This window comes from Schistocerca gregaria, chromosome 3 (assembly GCF_023897955.1).
Source record: "Schistocerca gregaria isolate iqSchGreg1 chromosome 3, iqSchGreg1.2, whole genome shotgun sequence".
Classification (NCBI taxonomy): Eukaryota; Metazoa; Arthropoda; class Insecta; order Orthoptera; family Acrididae; genus Schistocerca; species Schistocerca gregaria.
In genome coordinates, this window is record NC_064922.1 from 530,592,397 (window position 1) to 530,612,544 (window position 20,148).

Genomic DNA, 20,148 nt, shown 5'->3' on the forward strand with positions numbered 1-20,148 from the left:
GAGGTACAGTGAGAGCAGACAGAGGATGACAAAACTCTGCGTCCTGTGCACAATAAGCTGGGGCATTGTTGTGGAGCAAAGCAGCCCTTTCCCACAATGGTTTGTCTTGACGGTCTGTCATAACTTTGTCATATTCGGTAGTAGCTTCTGTGATGGTCTGCCCCTTACAAGCATCATCTGTTTAGTACCACACACCACGGAATTCCCAGAAAACACTTAGCAGCACCTTGTCCAACAACAGCTGAGTCTCTGCCTATTTCAGTGAAACTGAATTCACACATTACCACCAACTGTGTTGTTTCTGGGACTCAGTGTAACAGAATACATCCAGAAATATTGCATGGAGATTAGCTGGCCAAAGTAGTCATCTGAATTAGCCTGACATAGTTGCAATATTTCATAGCTCTAACACTTCACTGTTTGTCATTCATACTTGTGTAACCACAACAGAAGTGTCTGTACTATCTTACCACTGTGTCATATCATTGTGCACCATTAACATACACCGCCACCAACTCCACATGCACTGCTGCAGCATTGTTCTCCTTCCTATTCAGAAATTTAAAACTCTTCAGTTCACCAATGGGCTGCACAATTTCATTCTGCCTCTTCTACTGGTGTGCTACGGTATTGTGGCTTAGGGATTTTACTGAGTACCAGTACTGAAGGCAAGTACCTATATGTAACTATTTTTGAAGTGATAATTAAACTTTATGACTATCTCTCACAAGCTAGATTTTCGTTGTTGCTGTTGGTGGTTGTGGTGAACTCTTGTACATCCTCCCCAATACCATTTACCCTTTTACAATAGAGCACATATAAAAAAAATTAACGTTAAATTAAAATAGAAATAAAAGCTTTCTTACCTGGAAAACTATAATTCCTGCTGTGAGTGAAACGAGCAGCAGGAATGGATATAGTCGCCTTGCAATCAGATTGCGCAGCTGTGGATTGGCTACGAATAATGGCACTAGACCATGAGCTACAACATAGGGCACTGCTAATGCCAGCCCTAAACAAGAGATAATAGGTGCTGCCAACTCACGCATAACAAATCCTAAGTTCATATCACGTATACCATCCCTATATGTGCGCTCAATAGCACGACGCACGTGCCACTCTGGACCCATCATTATAATTGCACATGCAATTTTTGTATACAGAACACCTAGTGCCCAGTCCTGCCACACAAAAAGGACTGGTGTCTGATCCAGTGGTACTCTCAGAGGAACCACTACAACCTGTAAAGAAAGATCAGTGTTAAATAATGATTTTTACTTAAAGGAAATAAGTGCCACTCAACTAATAATTTTGTCAAATTATGAATTCAGCCACTAACGCAGCAGAAAGGATAAAGAATCACCACTTAAGGTAAAATTATTACCACTCACACTGCGATGTCACAAAAATAACTTTTAGAGGAAGAGAAGGAGTGATAGAACACTAGACACATGGTAAGTTGCTCTTTCATACCCACCGTGTCTACATAATTTCTCATAAGAACAAGTGATTTCTGCAAGGCTGATTTAATTCCCAACTAACAAACTTCCTAGTACCAGGACATACCTCACTAAGTTACAATAATCTTGTTGCTGAGCACTAGCATAACTCAACTGCTCACTTTTCCCAGACTAACGAGGGGTACCAAAGAAACAAATTTGTCTCTCCTCTGATATAAGATTTTATAAAAGGTCATTTTCATCCCCTTCATATTGCAAGAAGACGATCTGGAAGCAGTTTTGCTTAATGTTAACACTTTTAGACAGCACTTCTAAAATTTAACACCCAAAAAAAGGTAATAATGTTAAGTCCACTTTTAATAAAGACCGTTGGAGACAGAAAAGCTGTACCGAAACAAGTGAGAAGTAACACCATTAAAAAAAAATCATACAGAAATTTAAAAAATCATACTGAACTATGTCAGTAATATTACCAAAAATTATTCTTTCACAAGAAAAAATGTTCAGTACAAAGAGGGGGAAGAAAATTAGAGTTGCAAAGGAGTGAAAACTTACCAGCTCCAGCAGAAGGCCAAACAACAGTGGGACTAAACCAAGTAGGATGGAGCAGGCTGCCACAGCACGGGCACCATAGATACACCATTGTCGTAAACAACTTAGGATTGCTGCCCGACCTTGTGGCAGCCAACTGAGTGCCAGTGCGATAGCACGTGCAACTAGCCAGCACAAGTATGTGCCTGCAGCTGCAGTGTACAGTTCGTGCACTCTCGCTGTACCATTTGTACCAGGACGCGTTGCTGTTATTGGTGATGCACTGACTCCTGGTGGCTGTTGTGGGAGGCACATTGCAGTAACTTCGCGTCCCAACCAAACTGGTACTGTCAAGGCAACCAAACTGGCTGCGACTAATGTAACACACACACAAGCAAGCAGACCAACAAGTCGCGCCGCAAACCAGCGCGGGCGCTCATATGGTTGGAAGCCAGATGGTGCATCCCTCTGAAGGAGTGCTTGATGTGCAGCTCCCAGCCCACCACCTGCGAGGGCAGCAGGCAGAGGTACCTGCTCTCCTGCAGGCTGCGGCTGCTGCTGCTGTTGTCCTCCAGCAGGTGTACGGTCACGTTCATCACCCAGTAGATAAGGTCGCAGATCAAGCAGCCATGCTACTGCACAACACCAAGCTCGTACAAGAGCTTTCAACCATGTTCGTGTCTGTGACTGTTCTAGCAGAGCTGGTAGTATCACCTGTAAACACGACGGGAATGATTTGATGAGATGTTTTTTGTATAGCAAGGCAATTTCTTCATAATATCAGTGATATCATGGATAACCTACTAATATTTTTGCTATTACTGCCATCTGAATTGGAAGCAACTGACAGTTGAATTTCAATAGTGTTTGGCTACGTATACACAACAATGAAGTAAAACTGTCTTACAGTAAAACAGTTAAAAAACGAACAATCTCAACATTTTTCCTTACCATATTTCAATACCATAACTGCGTACTAACATGAACATAGAGTAGATACTTCTTTAATGTTATCATACCATTGCCATTAATATTGTTTTGGTGAGTTTCGGGCTATGAGAGTCTGTATGCAACTGAATAAAGGCAATATTTGCTTTGCCTCATTTTGTTAAGAAATTATCCATGGATTTTTCGTGTGCATGTGTTTAGATATTGTTCTATATGTGCCCTTGCTGTACTGCTGGCGCAGCTGTTGTTCTGCCTGCTGCAGTAAGAACACACGATATAAATTATGTGCATGTGCACGCATGCACACTCACTTTTCCACCTATGGAAGAATGTATTTGCAGTTTGTGTCCCACGCTGAAAATCATTTTTAGTGCTATAGGCAGACAACAGTTTCACGAGCAGTACAGCAGAAGCATATTGAGACCAATATCAACACACACAACTGTGGATCATGCCTTAATATATTGAGGTGAAAAAAAACTTGTCAAAACAAATACTTTATTCAATTTTATTCAGACAGTCCTAACCCAAAACAACCATTAAAATAACAAGTGTTCATAATTCTAATGATGTCTACAATAACTTACTAACATTTACAATGTGCATGTGTACTCATTAAGCAATAATTGTTATGCCTTTTATGCTCTAAAAATGTTAGAGAGATGCAATAAACACCATCATATTTCAAATTTTTGTTTAGGAGTAGGACTAAATGAATATATTCAATGTTTCCTCAAACCTAATATGTGGTGAGGAACCGGGAAAGAAAATCTTTGGTGTCCTACTGGTAGCATCTACATACTTCAATTTTGAGTATATAATACTTAGGTCCCACTTTATTTGTGTGTAAAAAAAAAAAAAAAAAAAAAAAAAAGTATATCTAGTGGTAAATCTGTTAAGACAGTATTAGGATACACAGCAGGAGAGAGGTAAGAACATGTCACAAAGAAGCCTTTGAAAATACAAACTGCTGTTGGACAGAACTAAAAGAAGGTGCACAATTAGCAATAAAATATCACTAATACAGTTTGACGCATGTGTTCAAGATGCTACACAATTTTTGCATAATACTATCTAAAATATCAATGATTGCAGCATATCAAATATTTACTGTCTGGAGACAAACTGCTACCTGGAGTAGCAACAGCTCCAGCGACAGCTCATTCACTTGAGTCTCCGTCTGCAGAGCAACAGTGTATGGCAGGAAGCTTGGCCATACAGCTCTTAGTATTCTTACTGGTAACCACAGCATTAACAATACAGCTGTTCCAAAAATAACTGCTGATGCAAGCAGCCTGCGCACATGCCTTAATATTGGTAGATGGATCATCTCCTGGAAGCAAGAAAGTATTTATTATGAGACATGTAAGGCCATCAATCTTCTGAACCATTCTAAACATACAATAAAAATTAAATCTTAAAAGATGAGAACTATTTCTCACTGTTAAACCAAAATGTTATTACAGCTGAAATATCACATTTTTTCCTTGCTTGAGAGTATTTCCGGACTTATGAGTTGAGCCATAAGTAAAATCCACTTGTTGTAGTGACAACGTCATTTTATGAGAATATGAGACAATACTGTAACTACACCAGAAAATAAACAGATCCATTTCAACTTAATGAGATTGGCCACAGGGAAGCCTGCAAGAATGACAGCTTCCGTCTCACCTTCCAAGTATGCTCTTACTTTTCTTTGTGCACTTTTCATTTCACTGCATCCTTGCTTTTTGTTGCACTTTGCCATTTTCACAGAGTATTTTGAAAATTGTAGATCATTAGCAGCATAGATAGCAAAAAGGCTTTTCAAACAGACTGGTAAACAATTTCATATGAGACAGTTATGTAGGAGAGTTAAGCCACTTTTACGTTTGCGTATGAGAGTGCTAGTTACACACAACTTGTATGACACGTGGAATCACTGTGCCTTTGATCAATACCAAATCAGGGTCACACTCTCGGGACACTTCAAAATCCAATACTATGGCTTACAATGTTTGGAGGACAGGCTAAAAGATCTTCCGAATTGATGAGCTGCATAAATGTTGATACACACCAGTAGCATGATACACTGCATCAAACAGCATTACACACATCTAGTGGCAGCTTAACACTTACAGCACGGTGCTCGTACGCCACGGACGCGGCCGCCCTGACGTTGGCGATGGCGCCCGTATACGGGCGAGCCTTAATTTGGCTCCGTAAGCGCGTTTAGCGGGTCTCTGAATCAGTTTCGTCAACTAATGTGGAGGTATTTCATTCTTCTTCCGCAAGAGGCAAGCACTTATCGGCTATCTCATTCTGGGAGCGGCTGTGAGCACTGCAAAGACGAAGTTACCCGCAGTTCATTCACAGGTGTTTACGATAGTGAAAATATCGCACAGCGAGTTGACGGAGGCAGAGATCTTAGATATTCTTTATAGAGATGCAGGATCTGAAATTGACCATTCTGACAGAGGATTCGTACTCTCCAGACGAAAGTACAAGTGATTATTAGGGTATGTATATGTCTCTATTGTTCATAAATAGAAGAGTTCATTACCGCATTTTGTATTGTGAGTAATGTTCACTAATTCACTTGCATTTAGTACCTATTAGTACCAATCTTAGCATTACTTTTATTCTGTGACGACAATGGTACAGACCATCAGTCACCATCTGTGGTACCTGGTTGTGTGTGCCTCACTGAGCACAAAGAGCAAGATTGCTCGGAACTAGATGATAGGCCAGCACTGCCGGATTTCCAGGAAGTAGTCTGTATAGCATCGAGTTTTTCAGATGCCACTGAGGAGCTTCAATATTTTAGTTATTTCTTTGATGACGACCATAATCAGCTCATCAAAAGTGAAACGAATCTGTATGCTGGTAAAGTTATTACAACAATGAAACACAAAGGTAGCCTGAAAATAAACTCTGTTTGGCATAAGTGATCTGCAGTAAAATTTCAAGAAATTTACTGGTCTCTCAGTATTATTTTGCATATGTGCGTCGTCAAATTGCCGAAAATCAGTGATTATTGGTCAACAGACCTGTTTCCGCAGACAGGATTTGATAGTCGCGATCGATTTTGCGCTACATTGTCGATGTTACACTTGAATAACAATGCTATGTTCATTAGTAGAGGCGAAGAAAAGCACGACCCACTTCACAAAGTGAGGCCTTTGTTTGATTTTTTTGCGAATAAAAGCAAAATTAGTTTTCGTCCAGGCATGAATCTGACAATAGATGAGGCAATGTGTCCCTTTCATGGTAGAACAAGCTTCAGGGTATACATGAAAAACAAACCCAATAAATATGGAATAAAATTGTATGATCTCTGCGATTCATCAACCCTGTTATATGCTATACTGTAATGCATATACAGGTTCTGCAGCCAGTGTTGGCAATAGTATCCAGGGCCTTGTAAAAAGGTTGTGTTCACAGTACTTTGGCGAAGGACATTGCATTTATATGGATAGGTACTACATCAGTCCATCTCTTTTGGACTTGTTGTGGGAAAATAAAGCTCTTGGAGTGGGAACTGTAATGAAAAACAGGAAAGGTCTGCGATAAACATTCAGACCAGTAAAACAAAACAGAAAAGATAGTTTTTCAAAGGAAACACCATCTCTTGGCAGTGAAGTGGAAGTCAAAACGACATGTTTTTTTTTTGTCTTTCCACCAGCACTAGTATTCAAGTGAGGGCCAAAGGTGGAATAGCAGAAATTGTAAAGCCAGACGTTGTTATTGATTACAATAAGAATAAAGCTGGGGCTGGCAGAGCAGATCAGTTCTCCAGCTATTATCCGTTTGCCCGAAAAACTTTGAAGTGGTGGTAAAAGCTGTTTTCCCACTTGTTTATCGTGTCAACTGTCAACAGTTTTATTTTATATAAAGAGAACACTAGGAAGAATGTATTCCTAGTAGACTTTATTCACAGAGTGGGGAAGAAATTGGCTGAGAAGGGTGGAAATATTTTTCAGCAACAAGACACTTTATCCTCACAAATTGAGAGGACATTTGCAAGGCACTTTCTCGAGAAGGTCCCACCCACTGCAAACAAGGTGAATACTACTAGGTATTGCAAAGTATGTTCAGACAGGGGGAAGAAAGAGACGAGTAAGCGCATCAGGAAGGGAAGTAGATGGTGGTGCAAGGACTGTGGCGTTGGCCTTTGCGTCTCACAGTGTTTCCAGGTTTTTCACACAAAGGCTAATTACATCTGAACTACCAAAATACTCAAGTTTACAGGTACCTACAGTTAGACACTCCAGTGATATTTTGTTTTAAATTTAGATACAGTAATAATGGCATTACGCAAGAGAGAGATCATGTAAAACTTTTTTATCCACGATATTTTTGTGTTTTCTTTTTTTTAATAACAACACCCATTTGTATTTTATATTGTAAAATAAACTCACATTCATGTAAAGCTCTTACTTTTTCCTTTTAAATGATGCAAGAGCCACATTCCTATCATTTTTCTGTTCTTTGCAATCTAATTTCAAACATCCATTATATACGCCAGTTCACAGCCAAGTGCCAGGTGTAAATAGGGCAGTGTTGAAAGTGTTAACTGTTCACACCTAATTCTGACATGGGTATGACAGGTAGGCAGAGCGTACTTCTTGGCCACAGGAACAGTAAACAAAGCCACTGAGTGCAATTTTGTACATGTGATGACAACATAAATCTTATGATGAGCACGTTACTAAAACATAAAAATCAAAAGTAGCTGTTGATACCTAAGAACATGTGCTACAAATCATTATCTATTTTAAAAATTTCTTTTTAAAAAAAAAAGTAGTTACCATATTTCTTGCTGAGTGGCACATCAATTACATCTGGTAATGGGAAGTTCTTGGTAAGGTATAAATTATTACAGGAGTAACAACGACAACATACTGAATAGTTGAGGTGCCAAGGATAAAGGCACACATGATTGAAAGCTTTGTTAACTTTAGGACACAACCTACTTAAATTTGTATGACATGCTACAGATGATCACACAAAAGTAACAGTTTCATTCAAACTGTGTTTTAACTAATACGAGCATTTGTTTTGGGGGCCTTCATCCTTCTGAATCTGCTTAGCGTATTCATCTCTTGGTCTCCCTCTATGATTTTTACCCTCCGCACTTCCCTCCAATACTAAATTGGTGATCCCTTGATGCTTCAGAATGTGTCCTACCAACCAATCCCTTCTTCTTGTTAAGTTGTGCCACAAATTCCTCTTCTCCCCATTTCTATTCAGTAACTCCTCATTTGTTACGTGATCTACCCATCTAATCTTAAGCATTCTGCTGAAGCACCACATTTCGAAAGCTTCTATTCTCTTCTTGTCTAAGATATGTGTCCCCATGTTTCACTTCTGTACATGGCTACACTCCCTACAAATACTTCCAGGAAAGACTTGCTGACATTTAAACCTATACTTGATGTTAACAAATTTCTCTTCTTCAGAAATGGTTTCATTGTCAGAGCCAGTCTAGATTTAACATCTTCTCTACTTCAACCATCATCAGTTATTTTGCTCCCCACATCGCAAAACTTCTCTACTACTTTAAGTGTCTCATTTGCTGATCTAATTCTCTCAGCATCAGATGATTTAATTTGATTACATTCCATTATCCTCATTTTGCTTTTGCTAATCCTCATATTATATCCTCCTTTCAAGACACTGTCCATTCCGTTCAACTGCTCTTCCAAGTCCTTTGCTGTCTCTGACAGAATTACAATGTCATCGGCGAACCTCAAAGTTTTTATTCTTCTCTTTGGATTTTAATTCCTACTCCAAATTTTTCTTTTGTTTCCTTTACTGACTGCTTAATATAAAGACTGAGTAACATCAGGGATAGGCTACAACCCTGTCTCACTCCCTTCTCAACCACTGCTTCCCCTTCATGCCCCTCAACTCTTATAACTGCCATCTGGCTTCTGTACAAATTGTAAATAGCCTTTGGTTCCCTGTGCAATACATATGTACCAACAAATGTTTGTCACATTATTGGTTATTTTAGACATAGATGAGGTAATTAGAAACAGACTAGGAACTAGTTATTTATTCAACAGAATAATTCTTTGTTATACAATCTATTAATACGTAAGTGACATATGAATTTCTGAAATTTTAAGAATTTCCTTTAAAATGTTTTGGATTGAAATTTATTGTTCAGTATTTAGGCATTTTAAATGACGTTGTTAGTTTCATAAGAAGCATGTTATTTAAAGAGAAATCACAAAATTACAAGAGAAACAAAGTAAGGGGCATCCAATTTTCTACATAGATGAAGGTTTTTAGATTAATTTTTACTTCTCAATTGTGTAATTCTGTTTCCACCTTAAGAAATAATAAGTTTTGTTTAAAAATCTTTTGTTTGAAATTTTATTAAACAAATAAAGTTTCAAATTCTAGAGTCTTCAATTATGAATTCGAAAATAATTTAAATTGCTAGTATATTATTGGAACACAAAATAGTAGTTTTCCAAAATACATATTTTTGTTAAAATTTATGCTCTAATTATAAAACAGCAGTAATTTAATTTTGTAATGTGTTGTGATGTGAGAAACAATTTTGATGAAAAGAACTGTCAAGCGGAGAAAAGTGTTTCACTCATTACAATAACAAATCTATTCTTATGCACAATAAGTTGTAAACAAGCTGCAAGAGTACTGATAAACTTACTGCCGAGTATCCATAAATCACATACACACAAATGAGGTGCAAGTGAAGAAGAAAAGATATGTAAATCTTGTTAGTATTATAACTATTTCTTCCCAGTTGATAGCTTCCTACATACCCCAAATCCCAGTTCTCATGTCTGGATCAGTTAACTGATAATATCATCATAATCTGGACTCAGCTCCAAGAGAGACTACGCCTCCCCCCCCCCCCCCCCCCCCCCAAGCCACATCCTCTTCTCCCATCCATTTCGCCCAGATCTCCTCAGTCTGTAGATCCACTTTCCTGGACATTTACCTCACCTCTCTACTGTGTCTATCCAAATCTCTGTCCATTCTGAGCCCACAAACCATCAACATTAAGTGCAATCTGACAGCTGCCACCCCTTCCAAAAAGAGATGTCGTATGGTCTGGCAACCCATGGACAGTGCATTTGCAGTGATGAGAAATCCTATATACTGGAGACCTTACTAAGGCCTTTGCAGACATGACCTATCCACATACATCCCTAATCCTCCAATCGTTCCCAGAAATCAGCTGCAAAGGATTGTCATCTCTCCTACAAAAATCAAATGGCTCTAAGCACTATGGGACTTAACAGTGAGGTCATCAGTCTCCTAGACTTGAAACTACTTAAACCTAACTAACCTAGAGGACATCACACACATCCATGCCCGAGGCAGGATTCGAATCTGCGACCATAGCAGCCACATGGTTCTGGACTGAAGCGCCTAGAACTGCTTGACTACAGCGGCCGGCTCATCTCTCCTCCCCCTCCTTATCTCCCTCAGTACCATATATTTCACCAGTGCTTCAACTACTTATTGTGTCTGAAAATGAGGTGAGTAGTCCAACCAACAGTCCTTCCCAAAGCAAATCTGCCCCCCCCCCCTGCAAAAAAAAAGTATTCCACCACCCACCCAATCTACACAACATCCAAGCTTATCTGCACACTATACGCACACTCTTCTTGCAACATAAGCCATTCCCTGTGCAGGTCCCAGGTGCAAGACGAGACACCCACTCAGCTCATCCTACTCCAATCCTCTCAGAGGAAGAGCCCACCTATGAATGGAATAGCGTCATTTACCAGCTCTGTTTTAATTTCTGCACTGCATTTTATGTGGGCATGACTTTCTACCAGCTGTCCGCCAAATGAGTGGCCTCATCACACTGTGGCCAAAAGCAGAGCAGACCACACAGTGGCAGAACACACTGCTGAGCATAACATGTGTGATTTCAATGACTGCTTTACAACCTATTCATCAACAAAAGTAATGCTCCAGGTCTCAATCTGCTGGTCCCTGCTCCACATCCACTCATACCCCTGCCCATTACCCCAAATTTACCCATCCTGCACCACACACTTTTTACTACAGTTCCTCCTCTTACTGTTTTCAACAATCTCCTCCCAGTCCACTCTTCCATATCACTGTGCATTGCTTGCAATCCGCCCTGCCTGCATCCAGAATGAGCTCACTGGTGCCACATTCCTATGCTGTGTACCTGCTGCCTCTCCCTCCTAACCCTCAACCACCCCTCCCCAAAGATCCGTCCCATTCCCTACCTCCTTCCGTTCTTGCCCACTTCACCTGCCACAACCCCTCTCCCCATTCAAGGTGGAGTGTTTGCACAATGATGGCACACCTTGTAGGATGTGTGGGTGTGGATTAGGGGCACCCCTCTAACTTTTGTGGTGTAACTTATCACTTTGGAGAAACAATGTCTTATCCCATGTGTTCCTGGGCAACAAATAATGATCAACATAGCGGCACTATTTTTATTGGTTAACTAGTTTAGACACACAAGCTGTTGTGCTTGGACTCTACTAAACATGAACAGTGCTCTTCAAGGCCCCGTGATGATGGCAGTTTTTGCTATGAGCTGCGGTACCTGCTGGTGGGGTACTTACTCCATGCAATCACGTCCTGGCACAGGAAAGTGATGCATGCCACAGAACAGTGCCTTCCATGACAACGAGGGCGACATTACACGAGAAACAAAGTTCTGATTCTATCCATCAGATAAGTAGTGAACTATCATGTATGAAACAATGTTACACAGAGCGCATGTAATGTTACTGCTGATGTACGAATTCACATTCTAATGAAGTGTTATCTCTTTCTATTTGAAGGAGCAATATAAATGGATTCAACCCAAAATACTTTCAATTAACTGACCAAGTTAAGAAAATAGAACAGTTTTAAGATTTCCAGTGAAGTTAACTATGCGGTTACTAAAGATATTGGGAGGCAGCAGTTAAAAACTGAAAAGTAAGAGCAATTATAATTTAAACACAATATATGCCAACATGGTAACCCTTCACTCAAACATGACTGGAAAGCTAGCAAAATTTTGTCTTAAATGTGTTCTTAGTGACAACTCAGCACACAAGTTCAATCCTTTGTGGGTATTTTATATGCAAACAACAGTTTTACAACTTCTCTAATGTTAATTCTTTTGCCCCTACTACTCTCAGTAACAGTGCTGCTGATATCTTCAAGGCATACAGAGAGTTGAAATTTTCACTAATAGACTCCAAACCTACAGGCATCTACAATTTCTCATTTCCTCCAAATCATTCTTCTTTCCTCATGCAGCACTTTTGACGTACCTCTCTTAACATTTCATTTCATTCAAAAATAGTCTCTGCAGTGTGCCTATATTTTTCATCTTGGTGAAACGTGTGGACAGGACACACAAGTTACCAACCCCCCCCCCCCCCCCCCCCACACACACACAAAAACCAGCTGCAAAAGAACACCCCAGTTATTAAAGTTGGCACAAAATAATTTGGTCTTTATCTGTGATAGGGGAGGGGCACCAAGGGTGGTGGGGTCTCTAGCTCGAAAGAGAAGTACACAGTACAGGAGATGGATTTTGACAGCTCAAGCTTTCACTCAAATACACATCTCAAGAAACTTATAAGTTACTTCTAGCAAGTCGGCTAATGATTGAATTAATGGGTTATGTCTGTATGACAGTAAATATATCAACAATGGAAAATCCAGGATGGAATGCAACAATATTGTGAAAAAGAAAGTTTCTACTCACTATATGGCGGAGATGCTGAAGCAATCATTTTCACACACTCCACCTATGAAGTACTCTTTACCTTGCACATTATAATGACTGGTTCAGTTACAGTTGTAAAACCAGATTTTGTGCCAATCAGTTCATCAACTTATAAGTTGGCAAAGTGGCATTGAACAGAAACACTTGGACCAGCCTGCCTAACCATCCCAGGCAGGTCTCTTAACCAATAATGTTGTATGGTTTTTTCATTTCTTTACTGCCATTCCTGAGAGCAGTATACTGGGATTAATGTATATGCACAAAGAGGTGTGGCCTCAGCTGCTTGAGACTGCAGTCGTGTGTGTGTGTGTGTGTGTGGGGGGGGGGGGGGGGGGAGGGTCTAATTTTGATGAAGGCCTTACTGGCTGAAAGCTATATTTGTGACAGTCTGTTTGTAGAGCCTATCTGTGACTCAGCACCTCACTATATGGTGAGTAGCAACTTTCTTTTTCACAATATTGTTACAATCCAATAAATACAGATGTTCAAAGAAAACATTTTCTTATTTGACACTAAAAAAAATTTGTCACATATAAAAATGCTCGACTAATTCAAAACAAATCTGACCACCTGTGGCCAGAAGAGAATCTCAAAACAAAAGTGCTAAAAATGTGGCATAGAAGACAACATTTTTATTACAATACTGACATTGTAACATAATGAACATGGGTTGCATGGAAATTGTGTCTCATAACAAACTGTTTGACAATATTGCCAAAAAATTAAATTTTGTTCTCCTTTTTCTGCCTCTTTCGAGTGTAGAGGAGCTTGCAGCTATGTTTTCCGCCCCCTCCTTCATTCTGTTTACTGTGCAATTGGAATAGCCAGCAGTTCCTGCAACCTTCTTGAACACAGTTTTAGTAAGATTTTTGCTTCCTCTTACAAATAATCAAACATGTCTGATCATGAATGACTCTTCTTGCAACAACGGTGCACGAGGACAGTGGTGCCATGCTGTGCGAAGAAGTAGCAATGAGCACACTCCAAGTGCACAGGTTGGCAAGAGAGAAGCAACGAGGGATTTGTCCTAATACGAACTCCACTCGCGGCCCCTCCATACATGTGTTACATCATTGTGCAGGATCAAGATAGATGACCTGTCCTGCACAATCAGCCAGCACATGCCATTCCACTCCTATCATAGACATATCCTACTCCTTCAGAGGCAGGGCATCTTTTGAAAGCAATTATGTCTTCCATCAACTATACTGTAACTTTTACACAATGTTGGATGTGGATGTAACCACCAACCAACCATCATCTAAATTGCCACTGCCAAATGATGGCCAAGAGCAAATTTCACCACCCAATGTGAGAGCATGCCACTGAGCACAACACACTAAACTGCAATGCCTGCTTCACAACCAATGCTATCTGGATCCTTCCCCACCCCTACACCAGTTTCTCAATTGCTTACCGTATTTACTCGAATCTAAGCCACACCTGAAAAATGAGACTCGAAATTAAAAAAAAATTCCCGAATCTAAGCTGCACCTGAAATTTGAGACTCGAAATTCATGGGGAGAGAAAAGTTTTAGGCCGCACCTCCAAATCGAAACAAAGTTGGTCCATAGTAATATGAGACACAATTTAGGTCGAATGAATGACGATACAGTTACAGTAGTTTGGTTCGAGTCGTAAGCTTAGCAGTTAAGCTTTACCAGGCAGCCATTGCTATGCGTCAGGTGCTCCGTCCGTATTTATACGGGTACCCTTCCTTTTTCAGGTGCTTCGTCTGGTTTGAATAGATTGCTTATTTTGCTTTGATCTGATAGGTGCCGTCTTCTTTGTTATAGGTGTTCACGTCACTAAGCTGAAAATGCATTACTGTACTGAGTCATGCATTGTTTGTCGAATTCTGATAGTGTGTGTTGACAGCCTGTTGCCGCTCGCGGCATGGCTTGCTTTTGTGCGCACTACCGCCGCTTACAATTAAAAAAGAAAGAGAGGAATCTTCTCATTAGCGAAACAATGACAAGAGACTGCTATTTGCTGTTACTTACACTGCTGCTTTCTTTGATAATGATCAACAAGAACCACATAATAGACTGCGTACGATAGAACATGGTCTGAATGAGAGTTAGGCAAAAATTTTTCTCCATTTGAAAATCCTTGCGGCCGCTCCCTTAGTATATCAAATTCTGCACAGAAATTAGAGTCATCTTAGATTTAAAAATCTAGTCAGTTGCCGTGCTTCGTTTCTGACTGTAGTTGCCGTGCTTCGTTTCTGACTGTATCACTATTAGGCATAAGAATAATACGAATATAAACATGACACAATACGTATATTCTTCCGCGTTTGCTGTTGCCTCACTCTAGTTTCGTAGTTTATTAGGCAGACAGGATTTAAATGAGATAGCAGCAAACACAAAAGAATACATGACAAAATGTTTCTATTCGTATTATTCTTATGGTGAAGAGAATACTGCATGTGATTCATATTTCAATCAGGTTCCTATTAACAACCATCTCTTCTCACAGGTAGGAAAAAATTCAGAACATAGAATTGGCCATATTGACAATCATCCCAAACAGTCTCGCCAGTTGGATTTTCATAGTACATTGAAATTTTGCTACATTCGAAGATAAACAGTACGGAATTTGTAGTTACTTCGTTGAATAATGTACAAAAATGCAGTAGTTGAAACTCTGGGCGGAGAAAAAAAAGCTCGTCTTCCACCCTTTTTTTTAATTTATTTATTGACACAGAGGTTTTGGCACCAGTATTTATCTTTGTGCCTACAAAGCATGCCTGTGAAGCGCTACATATATTCGATGGCAGAAGTTAGTTGTGGAGGCACCTACCAACATTTTTCAGAACTTCCGCTTGCTTTGCACTCTATTCTAAGCCGCAGGCGGTTTTTTTGATTACAGAAACCGGAAAAAAAGTGCGGCTTAGATTCGAGTAAATACGGTAGCTGGAAAATGTCCTTTGAACAGCCTTCAATCCTATAAACCACCAGGACTTGATCTTGGCAAGCCCTTCCCGTGCCCAACTTCATCCCTGTCCCCAAGTCTTCCACTCCCTTTCATACTCTACTCTAACTCAACCTCCTAGTCATTAATCTGCACCCAACAATGTTTTCTCCACAGACTCTGACTCCATGCCTAATTCCCGGACCCTCTCCTCCACTTCATCATGTGTCACATGTAACTTCTCCTGCCTTTGGCAGGGTAAGCTCAGTGGTGCCACATTCGTACACAGTTGCTTTGCTATCCACCCCCATCCTTCATCGCCCCCCTCGCCGCCCGCCCCCCCCACCTTTCTTCTTGTGCTTTGCAGTCTTTCCACCAAACAAGCACGCACTTCAGCCGTACAGTATTGCCTGGGCAACGAAGCCATTGTGTTTATCTTATTTTTTTGTTGGCCTGTTAGGCACAATGAAGGATATCATCTGAAACATTAGTGATGATTTCTATCATTTTTATTGCTTGTGAACCACTCTATTCATCAACTGCGTAATGAATGGTCACATCATTTTGCAAATTAATGGAAAATTCACTCATATCAAACATGTAAGCAATTATTTTACCCATACTCCACCTATGAAGTACCCTTTACCCTGCACCTTTAAGTACTGGTTCACTTAAATTGTAAAACCTAATTTTGTGCCAATCACTTCATCAATGTGTAAGTTGGCAAAGTGCAGTCAAACAGAAATAATTATACCAGCCTGCCAAACCATCCCAGGTACGTCTCCTAACCAATAATGTTATATGGTCTTTTCATTTCTTTACTGCCATTCCCGAGAATAGTATACTGGGATTAATGTGTATGCTCAAAGAAGTGCAGCACTGCTCAATTCATCTGGATGCATTATGAGATTCTCAGTCTCTATTATAACTCTGTTTTGTAATCCTGAGCACTCCTCAGTTCCTTAAACCTTAGAAGTGCCTGACATTTTAGTAATTAAAATTAACATTTACTTTACATCTCCAGCTCTAAATTCCAGTCAACTTTTCATACATCTGTTGTTTCCAATGAACCATTGAATGCTCCAAAAACATATTACACTTCCTGTCCAAGCCAGTAATTTCCAACTTCCAAAAAGACTGAACTAATTACACTGCACTATCAGCTTCCTGCATTTCTTGTTCTTTGATGATCCCATACAAATACCCCTCTTGCTGTCTCCTCACACATTTTTGCAAGACTGGTTTGGTATGTAATCAACAGGCCAACTTAGAAAGGTTCTATTACATCCATGGGCTACCTGTTGATACACAACCATTCCAACAGTTACAGCTACAGAGGAAGACTGTTTTTTTTTTTTTGTTTGTTTTTTCACTGCACATAATTCTTACTCAGCATGTCATATGTAACATCCATGCAATCAGGTTACTCTCCAACAAACAGGAATAAAGGTCTGGATTTAATGAACTGTTGACATGAAGATCATGCAATTCAGAACAGTCAAATAATCAGTCAAGAAGTTGAGGAGGAAAATAATCAAGAATTTGTTTATGGGAACCATTCCATTTGAGATTTAAAACTTGCTCCCACCTAGAAGAAGTCAATTATCTTGTTTAATATTATCATTTGAATGTTAATGCATTGCTAGCATGTACCACTAAAATTCTCTCCCATAAACAAATATTACAGTCACACTAAAAACAATGTATTTATATTTTTCTCAATGTACACATCTGTAACAAATGAAAACTTCTTTTTAACAAGTGAAAAAAAGAAACAAATATATATGTTCATACCTGTATTGGGCTGAAATCAGGATCATTCAGATTTCTTAAAAACCATAACACTCCAGGTCGCAGAACCTCCCTCAGCAAAAGAATAAAGGAGGCGAAGTAATACACATACACCATTCCTACAAGCCAATGTATAAACATGGATGTCCCAGGTGCCATTTGGAAGCTGGTTTCTCTGTCTCGCAAAGTGGCGTCAAACATTGATAACGAACAAATATCAAGCCACCATCCACATATTAGAGGGAGAACCCCAATCTCTACAACGGACAACAACGAGACCTGTAGCAAAATGAATCACAATAGATTATTCCAAGGAATGGACAGAGGCAAAGAAAAGTAAATTTTAATTGAATTCATGCAGTGGATAAAAAATATAAGGAACAGCTCATATCAACTAAAACTAAATTAGCTACAATCAATAATTGCTCTGGCAATATAGCTTAAAGCATACATGGATTACTACGATACTTCAGCATAGGGTTAAAACCATAAAAACTGTTGTAAATGTGACTAGGTAACAATGACATTGCAACATCATGTGCATTAATGGAAAACAACCTAGCTACTACCAAAAATTGGAAAATGCGTCTCTTAAGGATGCTATGCCCAGTAAATACATTATTTCTGTGTCAACATTCACATTTACATTTGTGAAGTACCTATACAAATGGATAGTCTAAGATGATTCAGCTCTGGTCATTTTCATCAGCTGTTATAAATCTAGAGTGTGGCCACATCTCACACTTGTGAAGAACCTCATGAAAAGAAGAAATGTTCAATTCATCTGCCCTACATATAAATTAGCAAAGTATCATCACATTTTACAAGAGAATATGAGTTACACTACTCAAGAAAGTTCACAAATTAAGCTCCACTGTGGGCTCAAACAACAGAGATATAGAAAAGAAAAGGAACTGATAGTCTCAACAATTTAAGAAACTATTGTTTAAACAAGTTACCAAAGAGTAGCATGATATAATAATGATCTTGGCTCCAATGGCAAAGCTGTGATCCCTGTGTGACTGCCTCACAAATATTAAATATTTATTAAAGTAGAGAACAAAGGGTATAGATCTGCTTTCTGATTAGGAATACTTGTGGAAACATTCAGCAGGGAGTGGGACACACATGAGCAATGTGCACAGGGCACTGAAGCAAGTAACAGTGCGGTAATCAGAATAGTTATTTGGCATGTACTACCACCAATTTTCCCTTCTAATAATTCATTTTGAAGAAGAGCCTTACATTTAATTTTCACTGTACTCTATTTTACTAGCACTTCATGACACACAGAAGCTCAAAACTTTGTCTCTAAATTCTACTCCTATCACACAGAATGGTAACTAAACAGTGTTCTAGTGTGGGTATCTCTCTTTTTGAGTAAGCAATGTGACAGCAATGATAAAATTCAAATGCATGGTGAGCAATAACTAAATTAACATCTCTGTAGTTGGCTACAGTCACAGTCTGATGTATCTACCATCGTTCCATCAATGTTGTGAATCCAGTGTGCTGGTCATTAGTCTGAAACCTACAATACACTCACTCAATAATTGCAAGTTATGTGATTCCATGAGTGCTTAGAGGAAGGAAGGAAGGAAGGAAGGAAGGTAGGTAGGTAGGTAGGAGGGAATGCAAGAAAGAAGAGACAGGCAAAGACAAGTCTGACAAGACTTAGAATGGGCCAGTCCTGTATGTGCATGCAGATGGGTGCGATATTACTGCAGAACACAATTGATTCATCTCTGTTAAATTGCATCATCATCATCATCATCATCATCGTTTAAGACTTATTATGCCTTTCAGCGTTCAGTCTGGAGCATAGCCCCCTTATAAAATTCCTCCATGATCTCCTATTCAGTGCTAACATTGGTGCCTCATCTGATGTTAAACCTATTACTTCAAAATCATTCTTAACCGAATCCAGGTACCTTCTCCTTGGTCTGACTTCCTTCTTGCATAAGAGAGTAGATCGTAGCTGAGCGCTCACTGCATTAGCTTTGCTACACCTCGCTTCCAGTTCTTTCACTATGTTGCCATCCTGTGAGAATATGCATCCTAAGTACTTTAAACCGTCCACCTGTCCTTACTTTGTTCCTCCTATTTGGGACTCAATCCGTTTATGTTTCTTTCCCACTGACATTACTTTCGTTTTGGAGATGCTAATCTTTATACCCTAGTCACTAATTTGTATGGTTTAATATGATTTGTTGTGACTGCCACTACAGAACTGAAATTCAACTTGCACTCAGTTTTTTCAATCAGGCTTTCTTAGCTGAAATACTGACACCAGCAACTCTTGCGTAATTACGCAATTTCGTTTTGGGCAGATGTGTTCACAAAATTAGAGTATGAATATGTAATTACCATTTAGGTTGTTCCAGTGTCCATTCTACATGACTGATTGCTGAAGTTGGCAATGCAAATTTTCTGATGTGTAACGGAAGCCACAATAAGCATTTAATTCAAGTTTGAATGCTGAACTCCTGGCCATTAAAACTACACCATTTAACAATCATAAAATTGGCACGAACTACACTATAGATTTGGGTATGCAAATAATTAGCATTTCAGTCCATCCACACAATGTAGGTTGGAGTAACAAATTTTATATTAAGCATATAAGGCCAGAATATGCAGTGGATTTGTCATTCAGATTTTGTTGGCGAGATCATATTACACCTTGTGTAACACGGAGAAATGGTCACCTGCAGGTGCTGGAATCCAACAGTGCCAGGATCATGGTCTATTGAGAATGCAGTTTAT

General features: G+C 39.4%; 1 protein-coding gene across 2 annotated transcripts in view; it reads right to left on the bottom strand.

Annotated features, from left to right (window-relative positions):
• The window catches only part of LOC126355937 (E3 ubiquitin-protein ligase MARCHF6), a 42,337-nt gene that overhangs the window by 5,649 nt on the left and 16,540 nt on the right, over positions 1-20,148 (bottom strand). Inside the window, exons 5-8 of one of the 2 annotated variants that reach the window (XM_050006511.1) lie at positions 17,386-17,661; positions 4,051-4,272; positions 2,016-2,705; positions 867-1,241 (exon numbers count right to left, since the gene is read on the bottom strand). In XM_050006511.1, the coding sequence (XP_049862468.1) occupies positions 867-1,241; positions 2,016-2,705; positions 4,051-4,272; positions 17,386-17,661 (1,563 nt within the window). The remainder of the gene's footprint in view (positions 1-866; positions 1,242-2,015; positions 2,706-4,050; positions 4,273-17,385; positions 17,662-20,148) is intronic. The other variant, XM_050006512.1, reaches the window with a different exon arrangement.